The 26,314-nt window shown below is 42.8% G+C and overlaps 1 protein-coding gene across 1 annotated transcript in view; it reads left to right on the top strand.

The window, feature by feature from the left end:
- Positions 1 to 390: 390 nt before the first annotated feature.
- PRKCH (protein kinase C eta) overlaps positions 391 to 26,314 on the top strand; it is a 220,270-nt gene continuing 194,346 nt past the window's right edge. Inside the window, exon 1 of the mRNA XM_030855165.2 lies at positions 391 to 1,137. Within this exon, the coding sequence (XP_030711025.1) occupies positions 775 to 1,137 (363 nt within the window). The 5' untranslated portion in view covers positions 391 to 774. The remainder of the gene's footprint in view (positions 1,138 to 26,314) is intronic.

Raw genomic sequence — 26,314 nt, forward strand, 5'->3', positions numbered from 1 at the left:
TCAGGTGTTCGCTCAGGCTGGGCCGCAAGCCCTTCCCTTTTTGGCCTGCACCTGGGGTAGCTTCCAGCCCAGAGCTCCCCGCCAGACCCCGCTGCAGGGAGCGCGAGCAGAGCGGTGCGAACCGGCCTGCGCCGCGCTCCCCAGGCCGCTTGCGCCCCGCTACTGACCGAACGCAGGGTCGGGCGCCGGCCGCGCGCCGCGCCCCCGGGCTTCGGAGGGCGCGCCAGCCCCGCGCAGGGTTGCCGTGAACTTGGAGCCCGGCGGCGCGCGGCTCCTGCCCGGGACGGGGCGGCAGCTGCTTCCTGGTTTGAAGCTCACCGAGTGGGGGAGAGCGTGAGCCCGCGGAGGCGGGGGCAGGAGCAGAAGCGGGAGGAGGCGGGGGCAAGAGACGCTTGAGGCTCGAGCTAACCGGACGGGTCGCTCCGGCTCTCCGGGGAGAGGTGCTTCCCGGCCCTGGAGAAGGGGCGAGTCCCGCGCGAGCCCCCGGGAGACGCCGCGCGCTCGAGAGGGACGGTCGGGCGACCCCGGCCCTCTGAGGGCTTGGCGCCCGGCTCCCCTCCTTTCCACCTCGCGAGGGAGGGAGAGAGGGAGGGAAGGAGGGGAGGGAAGGTCCGGCGGGGGACGCAGAATGGCTGTTCGAGGGGGGCTTGCGATTTGCTTTTCCCGGGAGCTGCCTCCACTCCTGCGGCCGCCGCGAGGGCTGGTCTGAACGAGGTCTCCCCGCTCTCCCGCTGCGAGACCGCGCGGTCCCTGGATTGGGACAGCGGCCCCGGCATGTCGTCCGGCACCATGAAGTTCAATGGCTACTTGAGGGTCCGCATTGGCGAGGCCGTGGGGCTGCAGCCCACCCGCTGGTCCCTGCGCCACTCGCTCTTCAAGAAGGGCTATCAGCTGCTGGACCCCTACCTGACGGTGAGCGTGGACCAGGTACGCGTGGGCCAGACGAGCACCAAGCAGAAGACCAACAAACCAACGTACAACGAGGAATTCTGCGCCAACGTCACCGACGGTGGCCACCTCGAGCTGGCTGTCTTCCACGAGACGCCCCTGGGCTACGACCACTTTGTGGCCAACTGCACCCTGCAGTTCCAGGAGCTGCTGCGCACGGCCGGCGCCTCGGACACCTTTGAGGGCTGGGTGAGTACCTTGAACACTCCCCTTTGTGTCCACTCCGCACCTTCTCCCCCCTTCATTTTACAAAACTTGCCCGGGGCGCGCTTTCCCATCTTCCCAAGCGCAGGGAATTCCCTCCACTGCGGCCCTCGCTTTGGTTCTCGCCCAGGTGGCCACGGCACTGGTGGTGCGCTAGGGCACAGGTGTGTCTCTAGAAAGCTATCCTCGACACGGTCCCCTTTCGGGATGGCAGCTTGGGCTAACGGGAAGTCGGGGTAGGGGCGGTCACCCCCCTCCGCCCACACTTTGGGTAAGGCGCCCCAACTCTCAGCTTGAGGGTAATACGCAGGAAAGGCAAAGAAGTTGTGATAGATAGGAAAGTGACTTGATTTGGGTCAAGTTCTTTAAGCGGTTTTTAGGAGAAGGTGATACATTCTCGCAGGTATTATTCATAATGTTTCTGGATACGTGTTGGTTCAGCAGCTCAGATGTGCACACGTGTTTCAGCATGCACATCCATTACATCCCAGAGGTACATAACCTGCATTGGCAGGGATTGGAGTGCCTGGGTCTTCAGTTGGCCAAGTTTCGTTTAGCAGTTTTCCAAGGAGATGAGGTTTACGTGTGTTTGTAACTTCAGTTCAGTTTCAGCCTGAGAGGGGTGAGTCCTGCAGTATGTGTTTCTGTTGTTATTGGTACTGAGAGTTTAGAGGGCTCTTCAGCAGTTTGTGAACCGCCCCCCTCCCCTCTCCTCACCTGCTGGTGCTTCTGTATATTGACAAGTAGTTAACCCGCCACTTCCTACTTGCCTGTGCTTTTTCACATAGTTCCCATGAGGCAAAATTTCTGCTGCAAATAAATTAAAATGTCTAGAGCACTCTACACAGTGCTAAAATGCATTTGCTTCTTAATCTTCATACTGTTTTTGTGATGCAGGTGTTATCCTTCCCACTCTTATGTGATGAAATGATAATTATAATGAAGTGGTCTGGCCTGGCAAAATGGAGTAAGCCCTTTGAAGAGTCTCGGGAGTTTAATGATTTAAATTCTGGAGAATGTCAGTTTTGAGCCCAGAATGGTGACTCAGTATTGAAAACCTGTTTGAAATTAACAAGTGGGGGAATCAGATGGATAATAAGGAAGATTCATTTAGATATTTATTTTACACTTTGAGGAATTGATTATTTTATCATATACTTTGTAAACTTACAGCAGCTTGTGGAGTAGTCTCTTAAATAGGAGAAAAAACCATAACGACTGTTTAACCATATCATCAAATTATATTGAGTTACTTTCCCTTCAGCTGAATTTACTTTGTGGAATTTAGAAGTGGATTAGAGAGGAATGGCCAAAGTAGAGATTGACTTTTTATCCTGTGACTTTCTGGACAGGAAATAGAGGTGAGTCTAGGAATCTGAATGGAATTATTAAATTAGTGTCTGATTAGGAGTTAGGTTGGGCAAAGCTCTAAAAGAACTAGGTTCTGAAATATGGTGGTGCAGACTGACCAATGGCCATTAGAAGCCTGTTTTCCCAAAAAGATCCTAGACTGGTTCATTTTACCCCTAGTCTGCACATTTGAATCACCTGGGGAGCTTTTCAAAATCCCCACTTTTAAAGACTCTAGACAGGAATCTATTATGGCTGTGGACCCCAGCATCAGTACTTTTCAGCTCTCCACGTGATTGCAATGTGCAGTGAAGTTTGAGAACCTGTAGCCTAAATGAAGACCGCAAGATAAGGGCTGGAGAAGCTTAAGTGTAGAAAGATTCAGGTTACCTGACAAGGTGGGGGTATTTAGAGCTGCCTATTGTCCCACTGGCTGAATAGATTTAAATGTCAATTAAATTTCTGTATCTATAATTGTCTGAATTCATTATATTTAGATGTTTAATGTGGTGTTCCGGAGAATATGAGTGTTTGGTAGGATAGGTCAGCCTTTAAATGACCTTGGAACTGGTGATTTGTCAGACACTCATTCAATTAGGAGGCAGTTTTTAAAAGTTCTGGGTATTTTGAAACTGTGATGATAGGGTAGAATGGGTAGTGTGTTTCCTTTCTTTTAAAATTTTTTGTTAAGAAAATAATTTTAAGAAAATATTTGGAAATATATGGAATGCTTGTTTTCTAAATGATCCTTTATAGGTCTAAAGGTGGTTTTGAAATTTAGAATTACATATTTATCTTTAGCATATTAAATTGAAATGTGTAGTTTATTCAGGAAGTTACAAATGGAGTAATTTACTCTACAGTAAATTTATTTGTTGCAATTGAAATTACAAATTGCTAAACTCTAAAAAATACTAAAAGCTTAGTTCTTGCTAGATCACGAGAAGAGACAAAAACAGAAGACACCTTTATTATTAGACTAAAACAAAGTTGTTAATGCTCTTTTGCTTAACATGCTTTCTGAGTATTAAGAAGATAATCATTGGCGTTGATTTTGAACCAATTTCGTCTGTATTACCTTCTAAGCTTGATGAGAGAAAGGGTTAGATCTCTTCTGTGCAGTATATTCCTAGTATCAAGCACAGTGCCTGCCATGGATTAGGCAATCAACTATTTCTTTCCTAACTATACTATTTCATTTAATTTACATTATATCCAAGGAGGTAGTGGGATATAATGTAACAACTAAAGAAATTCTTAAATGGAAATTCACAGCATTAAAAACTTAAATTAGAAAAGATCTCAAAGACCTGAGTTTCCACCTGAAACTAGAAAAGAAGAGCAAATTGAATCCTAAGTAAGCAAAAAGAAGGAAATGTAAAGATAGCAGAGGTTAGTTGAAGCAGAAAATAGAAACAGCAGAGAAAAATCAATGAAACAAAAAGCTGTTCTTTGGGAAAAAAAGAACGTAATAAAATTGATAAACCTCAAATGATCAAGAATAAAAACACACAAATTACCAATGTTAGGAATGAGAGAACATCACTATAGATCCTATGGACATTTAAAAATATATATTATGAATAACTTTATGCCAGGAAATTCCACAATTAGATGAAAGGAACAAATTCTTTGAAAGATACAAATGACCCAAACTCATTCAAATAACTTGAATAGCATTATGTCTATTAAGGCAATTGAGTTTGTAGTTAAAAACCTTCCACAGTGCAAACTCAAGGTCCCAGAAGGCTTTACTGGTGAGTTCTATCATACATTTAAGGAAGAAATATTGCCAACTACACAAACTATTTCAGAAAACAGAAGAGAAGGAAACACATCCCGGCTCATTTCATGAGGCCAACATTACCTTTATACCAAAACTTGATGAAAACATTACAAATAAATAAAACTACAGACCAGTGCCCCTCGTGAATATAGATATAAAAACTCTTAAATTTTAGCAAATCAAACCCAGCAATATAGCAAATGATCAAATGGGGTTATAACCGGGACTGCAAGGTTGATTAAACATTTATAGTCAATCAGTGCAACTCTTCATATTAACAGAATAAAAAAGGAGATTCATATGATCATCTCAATAGATAAAGAGTATTTGACAAAATTCAATACCCATTCATGATAAAAACTCTCAACAAATTAGTAATAGAAGAGAACTTTTTCAATGTGGTGAAGGACAATTGTGAAAAACCTACAGGTAACATGTTAATGGTGAAAAACAGAATGATATTCCGCTAAGATCAGGAGTGACAAGGATAGCTACTCTTACCACTTCTGTTCAACAGTGTATTGGAGGTCCCAGTCAGTGCAATAGGCAATTAAAAAAATAAAGTACATGCAAAGGAAGAAGTAAAATTGTAGAAAATTCTAAGACACCTACAAAAGGGCTTCTAGAACCAACAAGCTAGGTTTAGCTAGGTTGCAGAATCCAAACCAATCTACAAAAATCAGTTGTTTCTATATATTATCAGTGGACAATCGAAAACCGAAATAGAAAAATACCATTTAAAAGAGCATCAAAATATGAAATTGGATAAATCTGATAAAACATGCAAGGCTTGTTCACTGCAAATGACAAACCATCACTGAAATAAGTTAAAGATCTAAATAAATGGAGAGAGATACTGTGTTCATAAATGGGAAGATTCAATATTGTTAAGACCTCAATTCTTAACAGTTCTTCCGAACTTGTTCAATAGATTTAATGCAATCCTAGTTAAAATACCATCAAGCTTTGTTGTAGAAATTAACAGACTGATTCTAAAGTTTATATGAACATGTGAAGGACCCAGACTCATCTAAGAATAATTTTGAAAAAAGATGAGTTGGAGGACTTATGCTATCTGATTTCAAGATAACTATAACATTACCATAATTAAGATAGTGTGGTATCGGAGTAAAGAGAGTCATATAGATCAGCGGAGTAGAAGAGAGTCTAGAAATAGGTTCACACATATATGATAAATTGACTTTCTTTATTGACAAAGATGTCAAGGCAATTCAATGGGGAAATGATAATTTTTTTCAACAAGAGGTGCGTGAACAATTGAATAGTTATGTGCAGAAACTTGAGCATTGACCTTTACCTCATGTCATACACAAAAATTAACTTAAAATGGATCATGGACCTAAAAAAAGGATTTTAGCTATAAAATTTTTATAAGAAAACATAGAAGAAAGATCTTAGTGCCCTTGGGTTAAGCAAACATTTTTTAGACAGGACACAAAAAAGCAAGTACTATTAAAAAAAAATCAAATCAGACTATTAAAATTAACTATTGCTTTTCAGAAGATACTTAAGAAAAAGAAAACACAAGCCACTGACTGGGAGAAATTATTTGCAACATGTAAATCAGACAAGAGACTTTTAACGGGACTATATAAAAACTCTTAAAATGCAATGAGAAAAATATTCAATTTAAAAATGGGACAAAGATTTGAATAGGCACCCTTCATGGAAAATAGCACATTAAAAGATTAGTCAAGGAAACGTAAATTAAAACCAAAACCCATGGGAAAGGCTAAAATTAAAGAGACTGATCATACCAAGAGTTGGTGAGGAAGTGGAGCAACTGGAACTCTCATATACTACTGTGCAGTATCTAAAATAATAGTCACGTTAGAAAACACTTTAACAGTTTCTTAAAGTGTTAGACATATACTTACCATGGGACCTAGCTACCCTTAAGTACTTACCAAGAGAAATGAAACCATTTTACAGAGACTTGTACATGAACATTCACAGCTGCTTTATTTGTAATAGCCCCCAAACTGGAAAATGTCAGTCAACAGGTGAATATTTAAATTTATTTATTTTATTTATTTATTTTTGCCTGCGTTGGGTCTTCGTTGCTGTGTGTGGGCTTTCTCTAGTTGCGGCGAGCAGGGGCTACTCTTCGTTGCGGTGCGCGGGCTTCTCATTGCGGTGGCTTCTCTTGTTGCGGGGCACAGGCTCTAGGCACGCGGGCTTCAGTAGTTGTGGCTCAGGGGCTCTAGAGCGCAGGCTCAGTAGTTGTGGCGCACGGGCTTGGTTGCTGCGCGGCATGTGGGATCTTCCCGGACCAGGGGTCGAACCCGTGTCTCCTGCATTGGCAGGAGTGCAGTGTTCCCTACACTGGCAGGCGGATTCTTAACCGCTGCGCCACCAGGGAAGTCCCCAACAGGTGAATATTTAAACAAATTCTGTATCTATTCAATGGCATACTACCCAGTAATAAAAAGTGATGAACTATTGGTACACGTAACAGTATGGATGAATCTTAAAATATGTGATTTACATACTGAAAGAAGCCAGACACAAAAGAGTACATACTGTATGATTTCATTTATGCAAAATTATGGAAAATGTAAACTAGTTTGTAGTGACAGGAAGCAGATCAGTGGTTGCCTGGGAACGGGAGAATGAAGGTGATGGAGGGATGGATTACAGAGGAGGCACAAGGAAACTTCTGAGCGAGATGAATATATTCATTATTTTGATTGTGCTGATGGTTTCACAGTTATATACTTAACGTCTAAGCACATCAGATAGTTCACTGTTAAGTGTGTGCACGTTGTTGCGTGACAGTTATACTCAATACAGCTGTAGAGAAAAAACGTTGAGGATTTATTATCCTTATTTTACCAAAGAAGATGTTAGGTAAATAAGTGCCTGAATTAGATTTGAGCCAAGGCTGACTCTTGAAAACCATGTTGCCTCTTTAGTGCAAAAAATATTATCAGAGTAGGAGCGTTAAAAAACACCAAACTCATTAAATACAGTTTCTGACTTTTGGACACAGTCTCATTTTCTAAATTATCACTGTCAGCTTTTTTTCTGTTTCTTCTAGAACCGGTTTGTTTTGCATAATTTCTTGAACTTCTAAAACCCGAAAGTTTGTCTAAGTTAAAACCTTATCTTCTCCTTTCACAGATTTGCTCTGTATTCACTGACTTTCCAAATGGGGACCAGCACTTAATACTTAGTGCAGAGCATAGGGACATGGCAGGAGGCAGGAGGGGCTGGAGGCTGCGTCATGGAAAGGCCTTGGCATCCCCTCAGGAAGGAAGGACCTGCTTGGCAGTATCCCAGGCTGTTTTCCTGGTTCAACCCTCCTGAAGACATTCTGTTCCCTGCAGCAGTGGAGGGCTGCTTTCTCTCAACTCAGTGAGGTTACCTATTTAGTAGTCTTGGTTACCTGTTTAGTAGTCTTGTCAGGGGAAGCCTCCAGGTTACCACTTGGCAATCGTTGATTATCTTTGCTCTTGATTCCTGGATCCAGGTACATGAATTTATAGCATCAGATTGAATCTTCTAGATTCGTTATCTAGCGGTTCATTCTCTTTTGTACTTTGTGGTACAGTTATTTGTTCTCACAATGATTTTTTTCGGAGCCAGTTTGTTGAGGAGCGTTTAGGGAAGAAACATATTTTAGCATCTCTAGGGAGGTTTATCCCAGTGTACGTGAATTGTGTTGGGTTTATTGTGTCTTCAGTTTCATGGTAAGAATTTTGCTGCAGTGGGGCTGGCTGTTTCTCATCATGGTTAAGTTGTGGCTCAGATGTTCCCCCTGCAGAGAACACCTTCCAGACCACGTTATTATCTGTCACCCTTCATTGCACTCATCCCTCTCTGAGATCATTTTGTTAATTTATTTTCTTATTTTACCTTCCTCCTTTAGGGTATAAACACCTTGAGAGCAGGGACCCCACCTCTCTTATTCACTGTTCTAAGTCCAGCATCTTGAGCAGTGTCTGGTATATAGTAGGCACTAAATCTCTGTTGAAATGTGATTTTGGAGCAAGTAAAGTATAAGCACTTTGGAAGGATCTTGACTTAAACATTTTATTCATCTTTTTAAAAAAATTTATTTATTTTTGGCTGCACTGGGTCTTCGTTGCTACCTGCGGGCTTTCTCTGGTTGTGGCGAGCGGGGGCTACTCAGGCTTCTCATGGCCGTGGCTTCTCTTGTTGTGGAGCACAGGCTCTAGGCATGTGGGCTTCAGTAGCTGTGGCAAGTGGGCTCAGTAGTTGTGGCTCGTGAGCTCTAGAGCACAGGCTCAGTAGTTGTGGCGCATGGGCTTAGTTGCTCCGTGGCATGTGGGATCTTCCCGGACCAGGGCTCGAACCTGTGTTCCCTGCACTGGCAGGCGGATTCTTAACCACTGCTCCACCAGGGAAGTCCCTATTCATCTGTCTAAAAACAAAATGAAAGTAATTCGGGATTGACCAGTTATTACAATGATCACAGTGTCCCTTGTAAAAAAAAAAAATCAATTAATTACATACCAACTTGCACTTGAAAGACTGGACCAGATTCTTGTGTCCTTTGAATATGATAATGGATGGAAAACTGTTTGGAGAATTCTTTGCTTTTGCTTATTTTACAAGACTGTGATTTCTAAACCTGTTAATATGGTATAACTTTGTTCACTGGTAGTTTGTGAGCCCGACATGTTAAATTCGGTTGTGCAACCCTGGAGAGCTAATGAGGTTGGTGGGCAGAGTGAATCATTTTATCTTACATAACTCTTAGTGCAGTTTTGGTATCTAGCAAATGTTTAGAATGATGACTAGCTGTGATAGTAGAGGTGCAGTATTTTTAATGAGAGGGGTAGCATTTATGTAGAATCAGAGAAGTGCCTTGGATTTTCTGTGGTCTTCCTTCTATTTTGTAAAACAGTTGCTACATCTGGGACTCCATTTGTGTTGGCTGCTGGCTCCATTTTATTAGCATATGATAAAAATGAGGCCTGAAAGTCATTTCCTGACCACCTTCTTTCCACCTTCATCATTGCTGTATCCAAAATGATCTTTCTCAGTTGCCGAGCTGATAGTCATTCCTTTACTTAAAACCCTTCAGCGGTTCCCCACTGCCCTTAGATAAAACACAACTCTTCAAAATGCTATAGAATGTTCTGCATGATCTGGACCCCAATTTCCTCTTCAGCCTTATTGCTTACCTCACCCCAGCCCACACTCCATGCTCCAGCCACAATGAGCAGCTTTCAGTTCCTCAAGAGCGACCATGCTAATTCCTACTTGTGCTTCAGGTCTCACCATAGACCTCACTTTACCCAGGAAACTTTCCCTGACATTCCAAGTCTGGGTTTGGTTCTCCCCCTCCTCCTTCGTGTTCCCTCAGCATCCTAAGATCTCCACTGCCCACTCCCCCTGTATCCTGAAAAGATGGATATATGAATGGATTGGGCTCTCATGGAAGTGTATGATATTGGTCAGAGGAGTTCAGGGTTTAAAAGTGTGGGTGATTGACTGAGATTCATCCCCTCTGCTCCTGGGGTAGCTACTCTAACAGACTATTACATGTTTCTCTATGAAATGCCAAGCCTTAGGTGAGCTTTCATGCGCCACTGAGCGTGTCCTATGTACCAGGCACTGTGCTGTACCCTGGAGAGGCAAGTGGGCAAGACAGACATGGCCCTTTTCTTCACAGGCCTCGTAGTTCCAAGAGGGAGAGAGATTGGGGAGGTAGGGGGGACAACAACCAGGAAATGACAGAATAGAAGTAAGGACTAAGATGCTGGTGAGTGCCTGCTTTGGGGAGACCAGAAACATTTTCCTGGAGGAAAAACAGTTGATTTTTAAGGCTCCAGCATAGATAGCATGGCCACAGGCCTGCTTCAGTTAAAGGACCGTGAAAAATCATCCCTCAAAAGAAGATAAGGAACGTCTGACCTAATAATGCTTTCCCAGAGAGACATCACAGATCCCTTTTGAAAGTTAAACGTTCCTGACCCACAGAAATCTTTCCATCGTCCGAAAGTTTGGAGGGAACTAAGTTTCAATATCTATGAACAGATGACCCAAAAGAACATTTAACTCCTGAAGACAGAAAACAGTAGCACCCTTTCTGAACCATCAAATGCCCCAAGCTTTTTACAGATCAGAAAAGAATCACTGATGTTGAAGCGGGAGAGTCTAGTTCAGAACAGCAACAAAAAGCCTGACAGCTCTTAGGCCCGTGGACGGGCTACAGATGTATTCATTTGGCAGTGATGTTTAACATTCAGTCTGAGGGCATTTAGTTCTGTGGTGCTCTAGTTTGCTGCAGACCCCACCACCCCCTAATACTCAGTCCCCTTGACTCATTACCTGCTTGGTCCTGAGAAATTTTTGAACCTACTATAGCTCAGTCCTTTGTTTTCAGAATGTGGAAACCAAAGCTCCAGCCAAAGTTTTACTGTTGCCTTAGCTCATGTGATGTGTGACAGACAGACACACTTAACATCTACATAGATATGAAGATGTACTTATTTCAGTTTATTTAGATATGTATTAATTTGTAAATACATTAAGTTAGATATTTATATATATTTGTGTTCTAAAATGTTAGTGGAAGCTGGCTTATTAGTAAATATATGGGAAGTTTATGGGAACTTTAACTGTAAATTAGTATAGTATTAACTACCCAATTAAAGAAACTCTTTGTATTTCATTGTACAGCTTCCAGCAATATATAGGTACTGTTCTGTGAGAGTCAGGAGAGCTGGGTTCAAGGTGTGGCTTTGCCATCTGTCAGCTGTGACTGCAGGCAAGCCTCTGTGTATCAGGGTCTCGGCTCCCTAGTTTCTATCAAGAGGGGGCTGCACTAGAATCTCTCTAAGGACCCTTCCATCTCTAAAGCTTCTGCCTCCATTTGTTAGGCAGTTACATCAGTTCTTTGCTTTAGGAGTAACTGGTTTGGTTTTAAGCAGTCAAAATGACTTATATCTTCTCAAAGTTAGTTAACTCCTAAGAATTCAGTTGGTCCAAATCTAAATTGCTCCGGCTTGGAGAGGATTTAACTCATGTCTAAATGACTTTCAGCATTGGTAGTGATGTTGATGTTATTTCCTTGGTTTAGAATCAGCCTTAAGGAATTACAGTGGGTCCTCATTTCAAGCCATGCAGTTATATTTCTTTTTTTAAAAAATTTATTTATTCATTTATTTATTTTTGGCTGCGTTGGGTCTTCATCGCTGCTCACGGGCTTTCTCTTGTTGTGGCAAGCAGGGGCTACTCTTCGTTGCGGTGCGCGGGCTTCTCATTGCGGTGGCTTCTCTTGTTGCGGAGCACAGGCTCTAGGCAACGTGGGCTTCAGTAGTTGTGGCTCGTGGCTCTAGAGCGCAGGCTCAGTAGTTGTGGTGCACGGGCTTAGTTGCTTCGTGGCGTGTGGGATTCTCCTCGACCAGGGCTGGAACCCGTGTCCCCTGCATTGGCAGACGGATTCTTAACTACTGCGCCACCAGGGAAGCCTATATTTCTTGATTTACACTAATGGGTTCCTTGTTCTATGGGATGGTAAGTTATGTCCCTGTTTTCTCGCATCAGAGAGCGACTGAGAATCCCACCATTTGAGCTTTTGCTAGAAGCCATTCTCACTAGCATGGTAATTAATGCTTTGTTGTCATGAAATGTCTGTAGCCACCAGTCTATCTATCCACCCTAGGTGATGACAAACACTATAAATCACTTGTAGGACAGACTTAGACTTTTTTTTTTTTTTTTTTTTTTTTTTTGCGGTACGCGGGCCTCTCACTGTTGTGACCTCTCCCGTTGCGGAGCACAGGCTCCGGACGCGCAGGCTCAGCGGCCATGGCTCACGGGCCCAGCTGCTCTGTGGCATGTGGGATCCTCCCGGACCGGGGCACGAACCTGTGTCTCCTGCATAGGCAGGCGGACTCTCAACCACTGCGCCACCAGGGAAGCCCAGGACAGACATTTTAATTAGATGGAGGAATGGGCCCAAGCGTATTGGCTATTGTAGTGTTTAAGTGCTATACTGAAGAATTTTATGAGATGGGAAATTTTTGTTGAGAACTGTGGTACTATCCAGAGAGATTTATCAAGAATTACGTTAGTGTGTTTCTGTAGCACCTGTAAATTAGAACAGTGATTGTCAGAGCACATAGGATGTTTTAGTAGAAAGACTAAACTGTGCTTTTATTATGTGTTGCCTTCTGGAAAGTTCCTTTGATTTTTTCATAAGTTTCACCCTTGCACAACTTTGACCTTACAGGGAAAGAAATGCTTAAAAGTTAACCAAAGGTGTTTAGTTTGTGCTGCGATAAAAAAAATTAAGAAATTTGCTATAGGATAGAACCATGGCCAACATGAGCTCCTTGTAATTACTTTAATGAAATAAGTCACATGGGGCCAGTGTGAGCATACTCTAGACCTAGTGCCTGTTCTCCAATTGCTTAAACCAAAACCACAAAGCTGAATTTTTATTTGCAAGTCATGTATATCTCTTGTACTTGCTTGTCGCTATTTCTGCTTCTCTCTCGTAGCACTTACATTTGATGGGCCTCTGTCCTCACACTGGGCTTAGGTGTTCTTGCCTGTGATGTGTGATGCTGGCATCTGGGCAGCCAGTGTTCTGTGGCCCCTTCCAGTATCAGAGTTATGTGGTTCTGGTCATGGTTCCATTGGACGATACAAATTCTGCTCCCTTCTGAAATGTCTTCTGGACATTGTTCTGCTGATACTCAGTTTTGTTCTAGGCTCTAAAATTATTTTTGAAAGAGCCATATTAGCAGAATTTCCTAAACAAAATGCATTTATTAATTTGTGAGCTGTGGACCTCTTAAGTGCTTTATTTTTTATTACTCTTGTTCCATCACAGTACAGAAGAGTTGAGAACAAATTTTTAGCAGAAGCAGTGCTTCTGAAACTGTTTTTGAACCCTGGACCCTTTTAGTGATGTTAAAAGCTATGGACCCTGTTTCTAGAAAAATGCACGTATGTGCATATTACCAGCATGCTGGGAAAAGAGTCATCAGGTTAGTGGTCCCCTGAAGCCTGACTGTGGACACACGGCCTCAGCTTAAGAAATTACAATGAAAAGTGTCAAAAAATAAGGTTTTTATTAATTCCTAATTCCTAGGACATTGTACTGATATTTTCCCCTGCAATTAGAGGACATTTTCACTTCAGCTAATTATAGGAGACAGTTAACTAGTAGAAAAGAGAAGCTGTAAATTTTAGAGAAAAAAGATGTAAAGTGGCTGGCTCCTGGTGAAATATACTAGATAATGACCCATTTTAGGACCTATTTGGTTGTGTTATATAGGTATTTTCAGAAGTCTCTACTGTTGAAGGGGTTTCTTTGAGGTTTGCAATAGATGAAAAGTTAAAAAAAAAACAAAACTAGGACAGTTTGAGTGACCTTGGCTTGATGTCTTTTGTTAATATAAAGTTTTTCCCTGTAAAAAGAGATAGGATTTATCTGTATACTTAAAACTTTTACCCTCTTCTTGAGCTGTACTGGGCCTTACGGTGAACCACTGTGTTAGTCCAAGACAAAATGATGAAATCAGTGATGCTTGCCTGTTCCTCTTGCCCTGTGACCCCTGGTCTCTTATGGCCTGGGTCCCTCTGACCCAATAAGATTTTCTGATTCTGTCCTGAGTTCCAGCTCACCTTGCTGAGACCTTGGAAAACAACCTGATGGTGGTAGAAATTGAGCTGAATGGAGGGCACCCAGAGCGCAGCCCCCTAGCTAGTTGAAGGTGAAACTTGAATTTAGCTCTCTGGACTTCAAGATTCTTTCCTGATGCCACTTTAGTGTGTGATGGAGGCAGCAGGAAAGCCATTCAATCATTCATAGATCTTTATTGAGCACCTACTGTGTGCCCGACTCCATTCTAGGTGTTACAGATGGGGCAGAGAACACAACATCCAGAATTTCGGCTCTCACGGGGCTTCTACCCTCTCATGAAAAGACAGATAATAAGCAAACAAACAAAACACAAAAAAATAACAAATCATGGTTAGGTGCTAAGTGGAGAATTAAAACAGGGTGATGTGATGGAGTGTGACAAGGTGACTGCTTTACCTAGAATGGATAGAGGACTCAAGAGAAGGTGACATTTTGGCTGAGACCCAAGTGGCAAGAAACAACCAGTCATGTGAAGATTAGAGAGAGCATCCCAGGCAGAGGGGACAGCTAAGGCAAAGCCCCAAAAGTGGCAACAGGCTTGACGTGTGGAGGAACAGGCAGAAGGTATTAGAAAGAGGATAGACTTCATATTAGCAAGTGCAGTATGTTAACCCCAGGTCTGCCACGATGAACCAGTCCCTTCAGCTCTATTGCCCCTTCTGGAAAATGGTGCTAAAGTTAGATAACTCTTAGGATTGGTGTGAAGATTAGATTTAATACATTAAACATGCTCAGCACAAAATAGGCCCTCAAGAAATGGTAGCTTTGGCTGCTTTTAATCTCCCAAGGAAATTGATATTTTGACAGGGGTCTTCTGAAAATAATATTGGCCAAGGAAGGACGCTCGGATGGTTGCACTTTAGACAATGAAGGCGACGATGTAAACGTTTCCTGGGAATAGCGTCTGCTTGCTCTCTACCTCTTTCAGTGCCATATTTTCCAAAAAAAAAAAAAAAGAGTAGGGGAAAGGAAACGAAGACACGAAAGTTTATTCAAGATTCTTGAATTTTTGAATGATATATTTATTTTCTATGGAGTCATAAGTATTAATGGAAAATTTTAATACTTAGAGGGATAGGATAATTGTACTGCAGTGATACAATTGATAGGGTCCCAGGTGTTTTTATTTTATTTTTTTAGGAAACTATCAGTATAAATGTATGGATGAGAATTAATAATCATGGTGCCAGTAATGATAAAGGAAATAAAACCTCAAAAATTATGAATAAGTGGATACAGTTGATTCTTGTTGACTACTGAAAGCTCATTTACCTTATTGACTATAATTTTGTGAATTAATTCTGGATAATTGTGTCTATTTTGAATAATTTTGGATCATGCCTATTTTGGCATCTCCCTGATCTCCGGAATTTCTGACTGTCCCTTCAATATCCATTTGGTCTGTGTTCAATGTAAAAAGACACATTAGCATTTGCCTAAGCCATGTAAGATGCATATTAAGATTGTGCATATTAAGATGCAGAATCTACAATGACAGAGTCATAGCACACAAATACCGGCTTTGAGGAATATTTATTGGACAACTACCGTAATTAGCAGTGCATCATAGTGTGATGGTTGGGTGTCAGCCAGATTGGGGTTCAGCTATTTGTTTTGCCTCGTATTGTAGAGGTCATTTAACCTCTGCTAGCCCCAGCTTTTTCATCATAACGTAGTACCTACCTCACAGGGTTATGTGACAATATAGTGAAGACTTATGTAAACCATCTAGCACGGTGCATAACACATACCAGCCACTACAGAAGAATCATCAATGTCACAATTACTACCACCACCATCACCACTCTACCCCAGTACTTACATATGAAGTCATGAGCCCAGCCTTTTCTGAAATTAACTCTGAAAACAGTCTGATATTTATTTACCTAGAATTTTGGAGTTTTTAATTTTAAGGAATTTAGACTTTAGAATATCTAGAATTTTAGAAGGGATTTTTGAGTCCAGCCTTCTTGCCGTGTTTGCTTTTTATTTAAGATTCTGGAGTGTAAATCAGCGGATGGTTACTGGTGGAAGAGGAGATGGTTTCCTTATCCTGGGTTTGGGGTAAATGCTGTACAAATGTCCATTCTGAAAGATCTTGCAAGGAATCTGGGGAAATGAAGCTGGAGTTACTATAGTTGCAATGTTGGCCCAAGTTAGTTTATGGAAAACCTTGAGTTTGAGTCTGTTGGTTTGCTTATCCGATATTGGATAGAGAGAAGGTTCTGAGTTAGGGTGAGTAATCACAAAGAAGTAAAGTTGCAACATTTTAGTTGCGAAAGTCTGATGGAGCCCCCTTTCGAGAGCTGAAGTGAGCATGTTTATTGCTGCAGTTGAGAAAGATGGTAAATAGCCTCTTTAAATAGGCATTAAAAGACGTTTCCTTGATTTAAGTTTGAACATGTAATGCATTGGATGTGAATTGTTCTTTCATCCTTTCACGGAGGAAAACTACAATTTTAAAAGTGCATAGTTTGAACTTGTGGATTTCTGGGTGAATCAAAGATGCCAATAATTTTGATTTGGTTTAAAGAAAATATGACGAGTTCCCCCTATATCGATTCCCTCTAGTTTTATCTGTCGACTTATGATACTTGTTTGGGGGGTCCTAGATCTTTCACAGGTGATTTTAAGTTAGAGGTTTTCTGATATGAAAATATTTAATTTTTCAGAACAAAAGTTTCATCTGCTCCATAGTAAGGGCCAACAGTGTTTATAGTAATGTTCAGCGCGGCCTTGGTTTTGGCTGTTCAGAAGCCTTGGTTAGCTCTTTGGCTCTGCGGAGAATACATTGTTTTTGAGTCTCCCTGCTGGGCCTCCCTGCCTTCTTGTCATGTACTTCCTGTACCTGGGTTGTGGTCATATTGATTTGCTGGGGCGCTGCTGTTGCAGATATCTGGGGGCGAATGAGAATTTGTTCATGGGTGTTGCCCTCACTTCGTCCGCTGACCTCCTTTCAGCCCAGTTTTACCACTCTCTGTGTGAGCACTAGAGACCCTCAGCGGCTCCCTGGTCCCTGGCAAAGTGCCCTGCACGTGGTAGAGATTCAGGAAACATTTGTAGAATGAAGAAACCCCTCCTTGTTCTCCTGTCTTGAGTCTTCCTCAGGATTCAAACACTGTCATTCACTTTTGCTAAGAGATCTTCTCTTTAAAAAAATTCCTATTTCAGATATAGACATTCATACTTGGTGTGTGTGAGGTTAAGAGCAGCCTCAGGAGTCGTTTAGAGAGAATGAATATGCCAGTGTGATTTTTATTCCCTTGATTATTTTAAGAAGTGTAAAAGGTGTGTGAAAAGACGAGCTGAATCCCAGGTTCCCCAAATAAAACGTTAACTTTTGTTTGGGGGATAAAAGATGGTTTTCAAAGGAGGAAAAACTGACTCAAACCATCTTCTGGTATACCAGATGTAAGGACCATATTAATGGCAGCCTGCCCTTGGTAAGAACAAGGCACCAGCAAGGGGCGTAAACTAGATCATGGTTTAACTGTGACCTTGAAGGAATAGTTGCCATTTAAGCTTACTTTTTTTTTTAAAAAAAAAATTCTGTTACAGCAAAATAAATGAGTGACCCCTGAAGTTGCCTCATTAGGAATCCAGGGTGCATTTTTCTCTCTGAACGGAATATCTGATGGCCCATCATCTACTCCTCCTGCTGTAATTTGGTCCTATTGGGCTTCTGCATGTAGAATTTTGTTTTAAAACAGGAAAAATAATGATTCTGAAAAATTGTTCCTGTCAAGATATTAAATGAGTCTTTCCATTAATATCATTTCCATTAGTATTTTGAAGTCAAATTACCTAGTGACAGTTTGGCTTCAGTGAAGCTTACATTAAAAAGAAGAGACTGACTGAGAGAATTGGAAGAAAAATAATGAATTCTCAGCACTCTCCCCAAGCCCCTCCCCCCAACTCCCCCTCTCCTTACTCTTCTCAGGACCCTTGCTCCTTACTTGTCTCCTGCTTGGGTCATTGGTTGGAAGAGCTCAGGTTAGAGTCAGAGTTATAATCAGGGAGAATTTAAGTTTGTTTCCTAGCACCCAGATTCTTCTCTGTAGTCAAGGGCCCTAATGTTCTAAGAAAACTGAAGTGCACAGGTGTGAACTTCCTGCTCCCGCCTGTGGCATCTCCTGCAGGCAGTTTTGGGAAGAGGCCCAGTCCTATACCTGCTGTTTGGGCTCCCTCTGTATCCACCCTGGGTCAGGTGTTTCATTTCCTGTACCTTCATCCTCTCCCTTCCTCCCGGCACCTTTCCTTTAGAAATGACCCAGATCTCTTAAGCACTCAGCATCCCCAAACCCCACAGAACAAACCACCCAGGCCTCTCTTTGCCTTGCTTGTTTCCCTTTATTTTTTTAAATAAATTTATTTATTTTATTTATTTATTTTTGGCTGCATTGGGTCTTTGTTGCTGCGCGCGGGCTTTCTCTAGTTGCGGTGACGGGGGTCTACTCTTTGTTGCAGTGTGTGGGCTTCTCATTGCAGTGGCTTCTTGTTGCGGAGCAGGGTCTCTAGGTGCGTGGGCTTCAGTAGTTCTGGCACGTGGGCTCAGTAGTTGTGGCTCGCGGGCTCTAGAGCACAGGCTCAGAAGTTGTGGCACACGGGCTTAGTTGCTCTGCGGCATGTGGGATCTTCCCAGACCAGGGCTCGCACCTACGTCCCCTGCATTGGCAGGCGGATTCTTAACCATTGCGCCACCAGGGAAGCCCTAGTCTCCCTTTTGAGGTGAGGCTCAGTGTCTCCCCTTCCCATCTCGGCCACCTCCCCAAAGAGCTGTCTGCATCTGTCCTCCCTAGCCCATTCATTCTTCTTCCCAATGCAGGCTGACTTCTGCCTGCATCACTGTGTGAATACCGCTCCTGCAAAGCCCAGGAATGGCCGTGTAATCATGGTACTTACTTGTCTTGTTGACTGCTACCTTCTCTTTGCTTCCCTGCTTCTGTGTTTCTCCAGCACCTTCTGGGAATTTTGTTTGTTTCTTACTGTACCCCTTTCATTATCCCTTAATCTCCTTTAATATTGGTGTTTCCTGGAGTTTTGTCCTTATATTGTTGTCTTTCTCACTCCAGATGGTCTAATCTGCTCTCCTGGTCTTAACCATATTGCACATATGCCAAGAATTTCCAAAGCTCTGTCTCCCATCTTTGTCCCTGGGCTTGATTACAGCTTCTAGGATTGGGGTAGGCTCAGGGCAAAGGGGTTTATACTCTGTCTCCTTCAGTCTATACAACAGTCGTGAGAGATGAGCAGTGCCATGGTTCCTGCATTTCCTACCCGAGGAGACTGTGGCTTAGAATGTCCAAGAACAGGTCCAAGGCCTTGTGTCTAATAGGCTTGCTGGAAAGACCTACTTGGGCATCCTTCAGGCATTTCCAAGTCAACGGTGTCCACAACTAAATACCCCACCTTTATCCCTACCTGCTCCTCCACCCACTTTCCCAGTCAGAACTCATCTCACCATTGTTCAGGTACCTATGCATCATTGTGGAGTTTTCTCTCTCCTTTTACCTCTTTTCCCATTTTCACCAACTGCCAAGTCCTGCTGACTTGGCTTGCTAAATATTCTTGAGTCAGTTTCTCTTTTCCATCAGCACCACACTTGTTCAGGCCCTTATCACGTAGATAATTCCAATAGCCTTGGAACGGGTCGCCATGAATCTACTCCCTCAAATCCGTCCTCCACAGAGCTACCCGGATCAGCTGTCTAAAAACTCGACCTTAGCCTCTCTCCTGCTAGAAATCTTTTAAAGGCTTCCCATCTCCTATAAAGTGCAGGCTCCTTGGGAAGATTCCCAGTAGTCTGGCCCTTGTCTCCCTCCCCCAGTCCTTTTGCCACCTCTCCTTGTCTCCTAGCTCATGATCTAGGTACAAATGAGCTAATTAGGTTTTCCTGCTGCTACTCATGTCTAATTCACTTTGTTTTCAGTACATACTGGGGGAGGAGAGCAGGTATTCCTTTGTAATTTGTGCAGAGGACTTGTTGCATAACACTGGAGAAGATAGGAGGGATGAAGGTTACATAGCAAAAAGATGTCACTTGCCATGTGACACACACACTCACAAACAGGCCTGGGCACGCACATGCACATAACAACACACACGGCATTCCCAGAGCACCTGCTACAGCCAGAGGCGCATCAGGTGCTACGGGTGCACAGCTCAAGGAGCTCACCTGTAGTGAGGGAGACGGCACGAGCCCACTATTTCATCAGAGGGTACCTTTGGAATAGAAGTGTGTGCAGGACATAGGGGATTGTGAGCCTGCTTCAGGGAGGACTTCGTGGAGGAGGAGGTATCCAAGTTCAGTCTTCAGGGAAAGTCAGTATTCACCAGATTTAAGGTGGCACAAACTCCTGTGCCTTGTCTCCCTTAGGGATTTGTATTTTTTCCATAGAATTTTACCCATGTGGGTCATTTTACACAGGGCTAACAACACTTCAGTGCTTTTTTTTTTTAATCATTTTTTTTTCAGTGCCTTTTAAAAGCAAACTGTGTCTACTATATAGAAAATAGATAAACAACATGGACCTGCTATATAGCACAGGGAACCATACTCAATATTTTGTAATAATATATATGGGAAAAGAATCTGAAAAAAAATATATAATATATATGTAATATACATATAATATATATGTAATATGTATATATATCTGAATCACTTTGCTGTACACCTGAAACTAACACAACATTGTAAATCAAGTATACTTCAACTAAAAAATAAATTAAAAAAATTTTTAAGTGCTAAGTTCATTTAAAAAATTAAAAAATCAAAAGCAAACTCTGTCTGGTTCAGACCATTGGCAGGAACTTGCTTCATGAGGGAAAGGGGACTGTCTTGGCCCCTGTTGATTCCCAGTGCCTGGCCCTGGTAGGTGCTGAATAAATGGTTGAATTGGACACCTTGAGTGAGGGGTGAGAAAGGGTTCTCCTCTTTACCCTGGAGGTGAGACAAGTCAGTGTGACAGTTGAGGCCGGTGTGGGATGGGCCTGTGAGGTCGAAGCATGGTGGCCTGCCTGTGTCGTGGAACTGGGCTGGCTCGTGGCGGGGGCAGTGTGTAGGCTAGATGTCCAACTCTGTTCTGAACACCAGTGCCAAACTCATTTGCAGTTGAAGGGAGTGCCCTTTTAAAGGCTAAACGAATAATTAAATTCAAGCAGAAGGGTGATGGAGGTGGAGCTAACTCATTTATTAGCATATAATAGGATCACTCTAACTTCTGTAAATGTAAATGATGGCGCTTTGTCCTTTCCCAACTGCAGAAAAACCTGGGAGACATGCCCTGGATTATGAGTTCGTCAATAAGCAGCTGCTCAAAGATCTCAAAATACCAGAATATGTCATATCTGTGGGCTTTGTCCTGTAGTTAATTACAGATTTTTATCTCCACATATGTGAAGTTAATGATTATCTGGTTTGGGCCCGGAATTATCTGCCCCAGACCCCCGTTCCACTGGGCTTCGTCACTGCCTACTATTGGTGTGAAGCCTTTGTTTTTCCACCAGAAGAATCGCACCGTAAGTGTTTCCACAGGAACTCTGCCCTTTGCCAGTGTCATTGTTGTGGCTGTACGGCAGAACCCACAGGGCGGAGGTGTTTTAGCCCTCGCTGAAAATGTCACAGATCTTTCCATCCCTCACTGCAAATTTTCCAGTGCGTTCTGGTCCACCGTGGAGTCTTAAAACCAGCTTTACTGATTCCCACATAAGAACTGATCATTAGATGTCCTAAATGATCCGTTGAAGACTAGCATGCAGAAAGGCCGTTTAGTGTGTACCGCTAGCTGCTAACATTTGACAACACCACGTAGAAGTTGCTGTTTAAGGTCCGAGAAGTGTGTAGCATCACTGTTAAGACAGCCAAGGACATCACCGTTAAGTGAGCCAAGTTAAGACTTACCTCTGGCTAAGGCAGTTTTGTTCCTTTCAGTTTCTCAGTGGATCAACAGATATTGTTCTGATTGAGTCACTTGCTTTCCTTTTTTTCTGAGTGCTTACAGGGTGGCCTGGAATAGTTGGCTGTTAACTGGACTTCACGTTATGCCTGGTTGGTGTTGATGGCAGAGCAGTTGCCACTGTGATCGAGTAGTTATTTGCGTTGGTAAGTCAAAGGAATGGCTTGGAGGCTAGTGTACTGTCTGGAGGAAGGTTCACTGTAACTCTGATTAAGAAATTACTGAATCTCAAATGACTATAACCCAAGTGAGAGATGTTCCAAAAGAGTGGCTCTTCAGAGAAATAGTGACCAGCTCATTGAAAAAGAAGGCACTAGGCTAGATAGAGAAGACACCTGTGTTCAGACTGGTTGACTCCTCTTCTAAAACTATGAAGGGACTAGGCTTTATAAGGAAAAGGTCTTAAATTTTCATTCATTCTGGAGCTGTGTTAGAACAAGGACTCGACAATACAAAGGCAGAGCGACAGATTTCTTTAGACTTTTATCTTAAACACAGAACATCTCTATCTAATGTGCAAGAGTAAGATCTGGCCTTTTTTTTTTTTTTTTTGTAATCAAGCAGTATTTTGAGTAATGTTCATTATGTAACAGCACATGGCACACTGTGAAAGTGTAAACATTGGTTAAAAAATTATATGAGTCTGAAGATGTTTAAAAAGAATCTTGTTCATAACTTTGTTAGGCTGAGATGGGTGGAATTATCTTTGGCACCAGGAAATTGGTCTGGATTATTTAGAACAGGTTTTTTCCAGATTCCGTCTTCTGTGGACAAGCACAGCCTTACCCCTTGGCTTTCTCTCGGGTCCAGGATTCTTAGGTGAGTTCTTAGGCGATTCTTAGGTCTTACAGTCTTCAGTGTCAGTCTTCTACCCCCAGAATCACGTCCTCTTTATGCTACACCAGGCCTGTGTTTTGTAATAGTGGCTCTTTTGGATGGTGACTTCCTGCCTTTAGTAATCTCTCCTCGTCGTCCTGAAATGATGCCCGTTTATCTTAGGAACATCATGAAGGTTGTCATTTGAGGGACATGGCTTCTTGTGGGCTTGAGAAAGAAGAGCTGTAGCGTTGGTTCACGCTGTTGATGGAACCGGGTGATCTCTGAAAGCTCCCCCGGCTCTGAGAATTCTGATGTTATCCACATCCACTGCCAGGGTTGCAGCTTCATGACACTGGAGGTGTAAGAAGAAAAGGAAATAAATATGAGAGACTTAGCTCTGCTGGGCCAGTGGGAAGTGGGTCAGGAGTTGAGTGAGACGGTGCCTGGCATTTTTCAGCCACATCAGAGCAGAAGTGTCTTGTGATGCACGCAGAGGCAGGCGGGTCTGTTGTGTGCCAGGGGTTCTCAGGAAAATAAGCTGCTGTGTGACAGGTGTGGCACACTGCCAACTGGAATGAGTGACCAATTTAATCTTTTTTTTTTGGTGAGTTGTTAAATGAAGTGCTTAATGTTTGGAAGTAACTTACTTGAGAGAAGAAGAGCCCATGGAGAGTGCTGGATGGCTGCCGTGGGACCAGATCTGTTCTTTTCAGGCCGGCAGAGCCAGCTCGGGGGCAGTCAAACAGCTGTAGGTACAGCCGGAGCAGCATCAGGGCCTATAATCAGCAGGTTTGCTTGTGGATCAGCTAGGTGGAGTGGACACCTGCTGGTCTGCTCTGATGAAAGTACTGGCCCTGCTGGTCTTTGCTTGGGTGTGACTCTGAAAGCTCCTCCCATGGTTGGGCTATGTGACCTTCTGTTTTCACCAGGTTCAGACTGCTGGCTCCTTCAAGCTAAAGGGATCTTAGAGTTCATCTAGGACCAAAGTTTTCTTTTCTCTTTTTTTTTAAGTTCCAGTGACCACCTTGAACTCCCAGTTGAGTGATTGAAGCCAGGCTCGAATTGCTTACCAAGTCTCCTACTTCACGTGATAGTTTTTTGGTTTCCACTTTGAGAGAATGACCTTCTCAGGCCTGCAAAGGGCTCTTTCTGTTCCTGTCACAATACTAGGCTGCACACTCACCCTCCCGCAGTTCCCTTTTCTAGTATATTTCCTCACAAATCGTTGTCCTCTTTCCCCTATTTTTAGGGTAGCAGATCCTAAGATACTCACATATAGATACCCTCCTTTCTCAAACCCTTCTCTAGGGAGCACATTTATGGAGGACAGTCTCTCTCTAGAGTCTTCTGTCATCTGTAGTCCCTTTGAGGCTACCATGAGTAGGGTGCTACCAAGTCTTTTCTAAGAGTCTCCATTTAATATTTAATTATTCCAGACTAAGACCTCTCATTAAAAGAGAGGGGCCTACGTTAGGTGTCTTACCTCCCACGGCCTCTAGTTAACATTGACCACTACATAGGAGTAGTAGGTCATTTGTATCCTTTCCCCATCCGTAGACCAAAACTTTTAGTATTTGTATCTGGAGACCAGATTGACAGAGGCTCAAATAGTAATTTGATGGAGGTGCATATTGAAGAGGATAAATGATCCTCCACCATGAGTCTCAGCTTGTTTCCTCTGTCTTAGAGTTCTGCTGTGCAGCGTCCAGAGGGAGCAGAGAAGTGATAAATGGAGTCGGGTGAGGGTGGGGTCATGCATAGTAATAGTAGGTACTCAATAAAGGTTAATTAGGTGTCAGGCTGACTGCTTCACACACATTGACTTATCCAATCCTCAGAATACCGCTGAGATATATAGATTTTCTTATGAGCCATTCCTTATGAGGGCACTGAGGCCCAGAGACGTTAAGATACTTGCCCAGGTAAGTGATGGAACTAGAGTGTGAACCCCTGTATAGAGTCACTAGGTGGCATTTCACCTGCTTCAGGTGATGATTAGAAGCAAGATGTAAGACCTGTAGATGAACTCCTGTGTATTTACCTTTTAAAGGTATATGTCTCTTAATTCTGATATTGTGGCATTATCAAGAGCTTAAGAGTTCATAGGGCCTGGATGGGGAGAACATGCCCCATGCACTGCATATGCTTCTGTAGCAGATGACAGGTCCTCAGCTTGGTGCCTGTCTTAGCAGTGGGGTGAGTGAAGTATCAGATGATCACACAGCACAAATTTGATGGGCTTTCTCTGGAATTTACCTCCCCTCAAACCCTGTGCTTGCTGCACTATACATTTCTTCTACCTTTAATTTTATGCTCTCTTAATAGAACAGTGAATTACTAGGTAAAGACATGATGGAACTTACCAGCACAAGCATGGTGCAGACAGTGTTGGCTGCAGTCTACAAGCAGTCACTGGAGGTAGTCGGGAATTTCCCAGTGCTTATGGCTGTAGCCTATGCCAATGGCTCTTTTTTCCTCTTTTGAAATATTTTAAGATTAACTCTTACTTTGCCAATAGGTTCAACACTTTCTTCAAGCAATTATTATGTGTCTGGGGTTCTGTTAGACATGGATCATGCAGAAATAAAAGGATAGATTCTCTGCCCTCAGGGAGCTTACCTCATAGGGGAAACAGACACCTAAATACTTCTAGGGATCACAGATTTTATTTTGTGTCTAACATGACCTTAATGCAGAATTCTAAAGGAATAAAACTTCATGAGCAAAGCAAGCATGAGCAAACATTTCACATCTTTCTGCCTGTGTTTTGTGAACCATTCTGTCTGAGACTTCAACCAGGCAGCCATTATAGGAATGAACATTTAAATGAGTTCCTTTTCCTAAGCATTACGGTTTTCCTCATTCACCTCTTCATTCCATGATTAGCTAATGAAGTTCTCCCGTCATTTTTAAGTTTAGAGGTGGCTTAGGAATTGTGCCATATATTTACTTGGACTTGTTTGCTGTCCCTTGCTTTACAGTCTGTTCACTAATGATTGCATTGTTTCTTTGAGTTCCTTTGAAGTTGATGGTACGAGGTGGGGACTGGTAGGGAGAGGAACCAATGATAGGTATTCCAAAAACTGTGAAGGTATTTGGGAGAAAATCCAGGAGAAGCTGTCACAATGCTGCTTATTTAAGGTGGTTTGGTTTGTGCCAAGTTTGGAGGAAATTTAGTTACTTAAAAAAATGCAATTGCTTTTTATTTCACTGTTTTCCTTGGAGTCATGGGGATGGGGTGTTGCAGTGTAAAGCGATGTCCTTATACCAATGGTAATTTTCTGATGATCTCCAAGACTGTATGGAAAGTGTTAGCACAGGTCCTTCCATGTGCTCCTCCACTATCACCTGCTCGCTGGCCCAGGCCTTGGTGCCCACATGCAGGTGGTTGGCAGCCACCTTGTACCTCTTGCCTGCTGGGCTTAACAGTGGTGTCTCTGGCCCTAATGCAGTTGGAACATTTGTAATTTATTCCCAAATCCCAATTTTGTGGAGGTTTGTACTCTCAACTTAGATTTAATTACCCCTGAGTGGTGGTCAATGTTAACTAGGGGTCATGGGAGGAAAGACACCTAATGTATGTCCCTTGAAGAGAAG

The sequence above is a fragment of the Globicephala melas genome, chromosome 2 (genome assembly GCF_963455315.2).
Source record: "Globicephala melas chromosome 2, mGloMel1.2, whole genome shotgun sequence".
Taxonomy (NCBI): Eukaryota; Metazoa; Chordata; class Mammalia; order Artiodactyla; family Delphinidae; genus Globicephala; species Globicephala melas.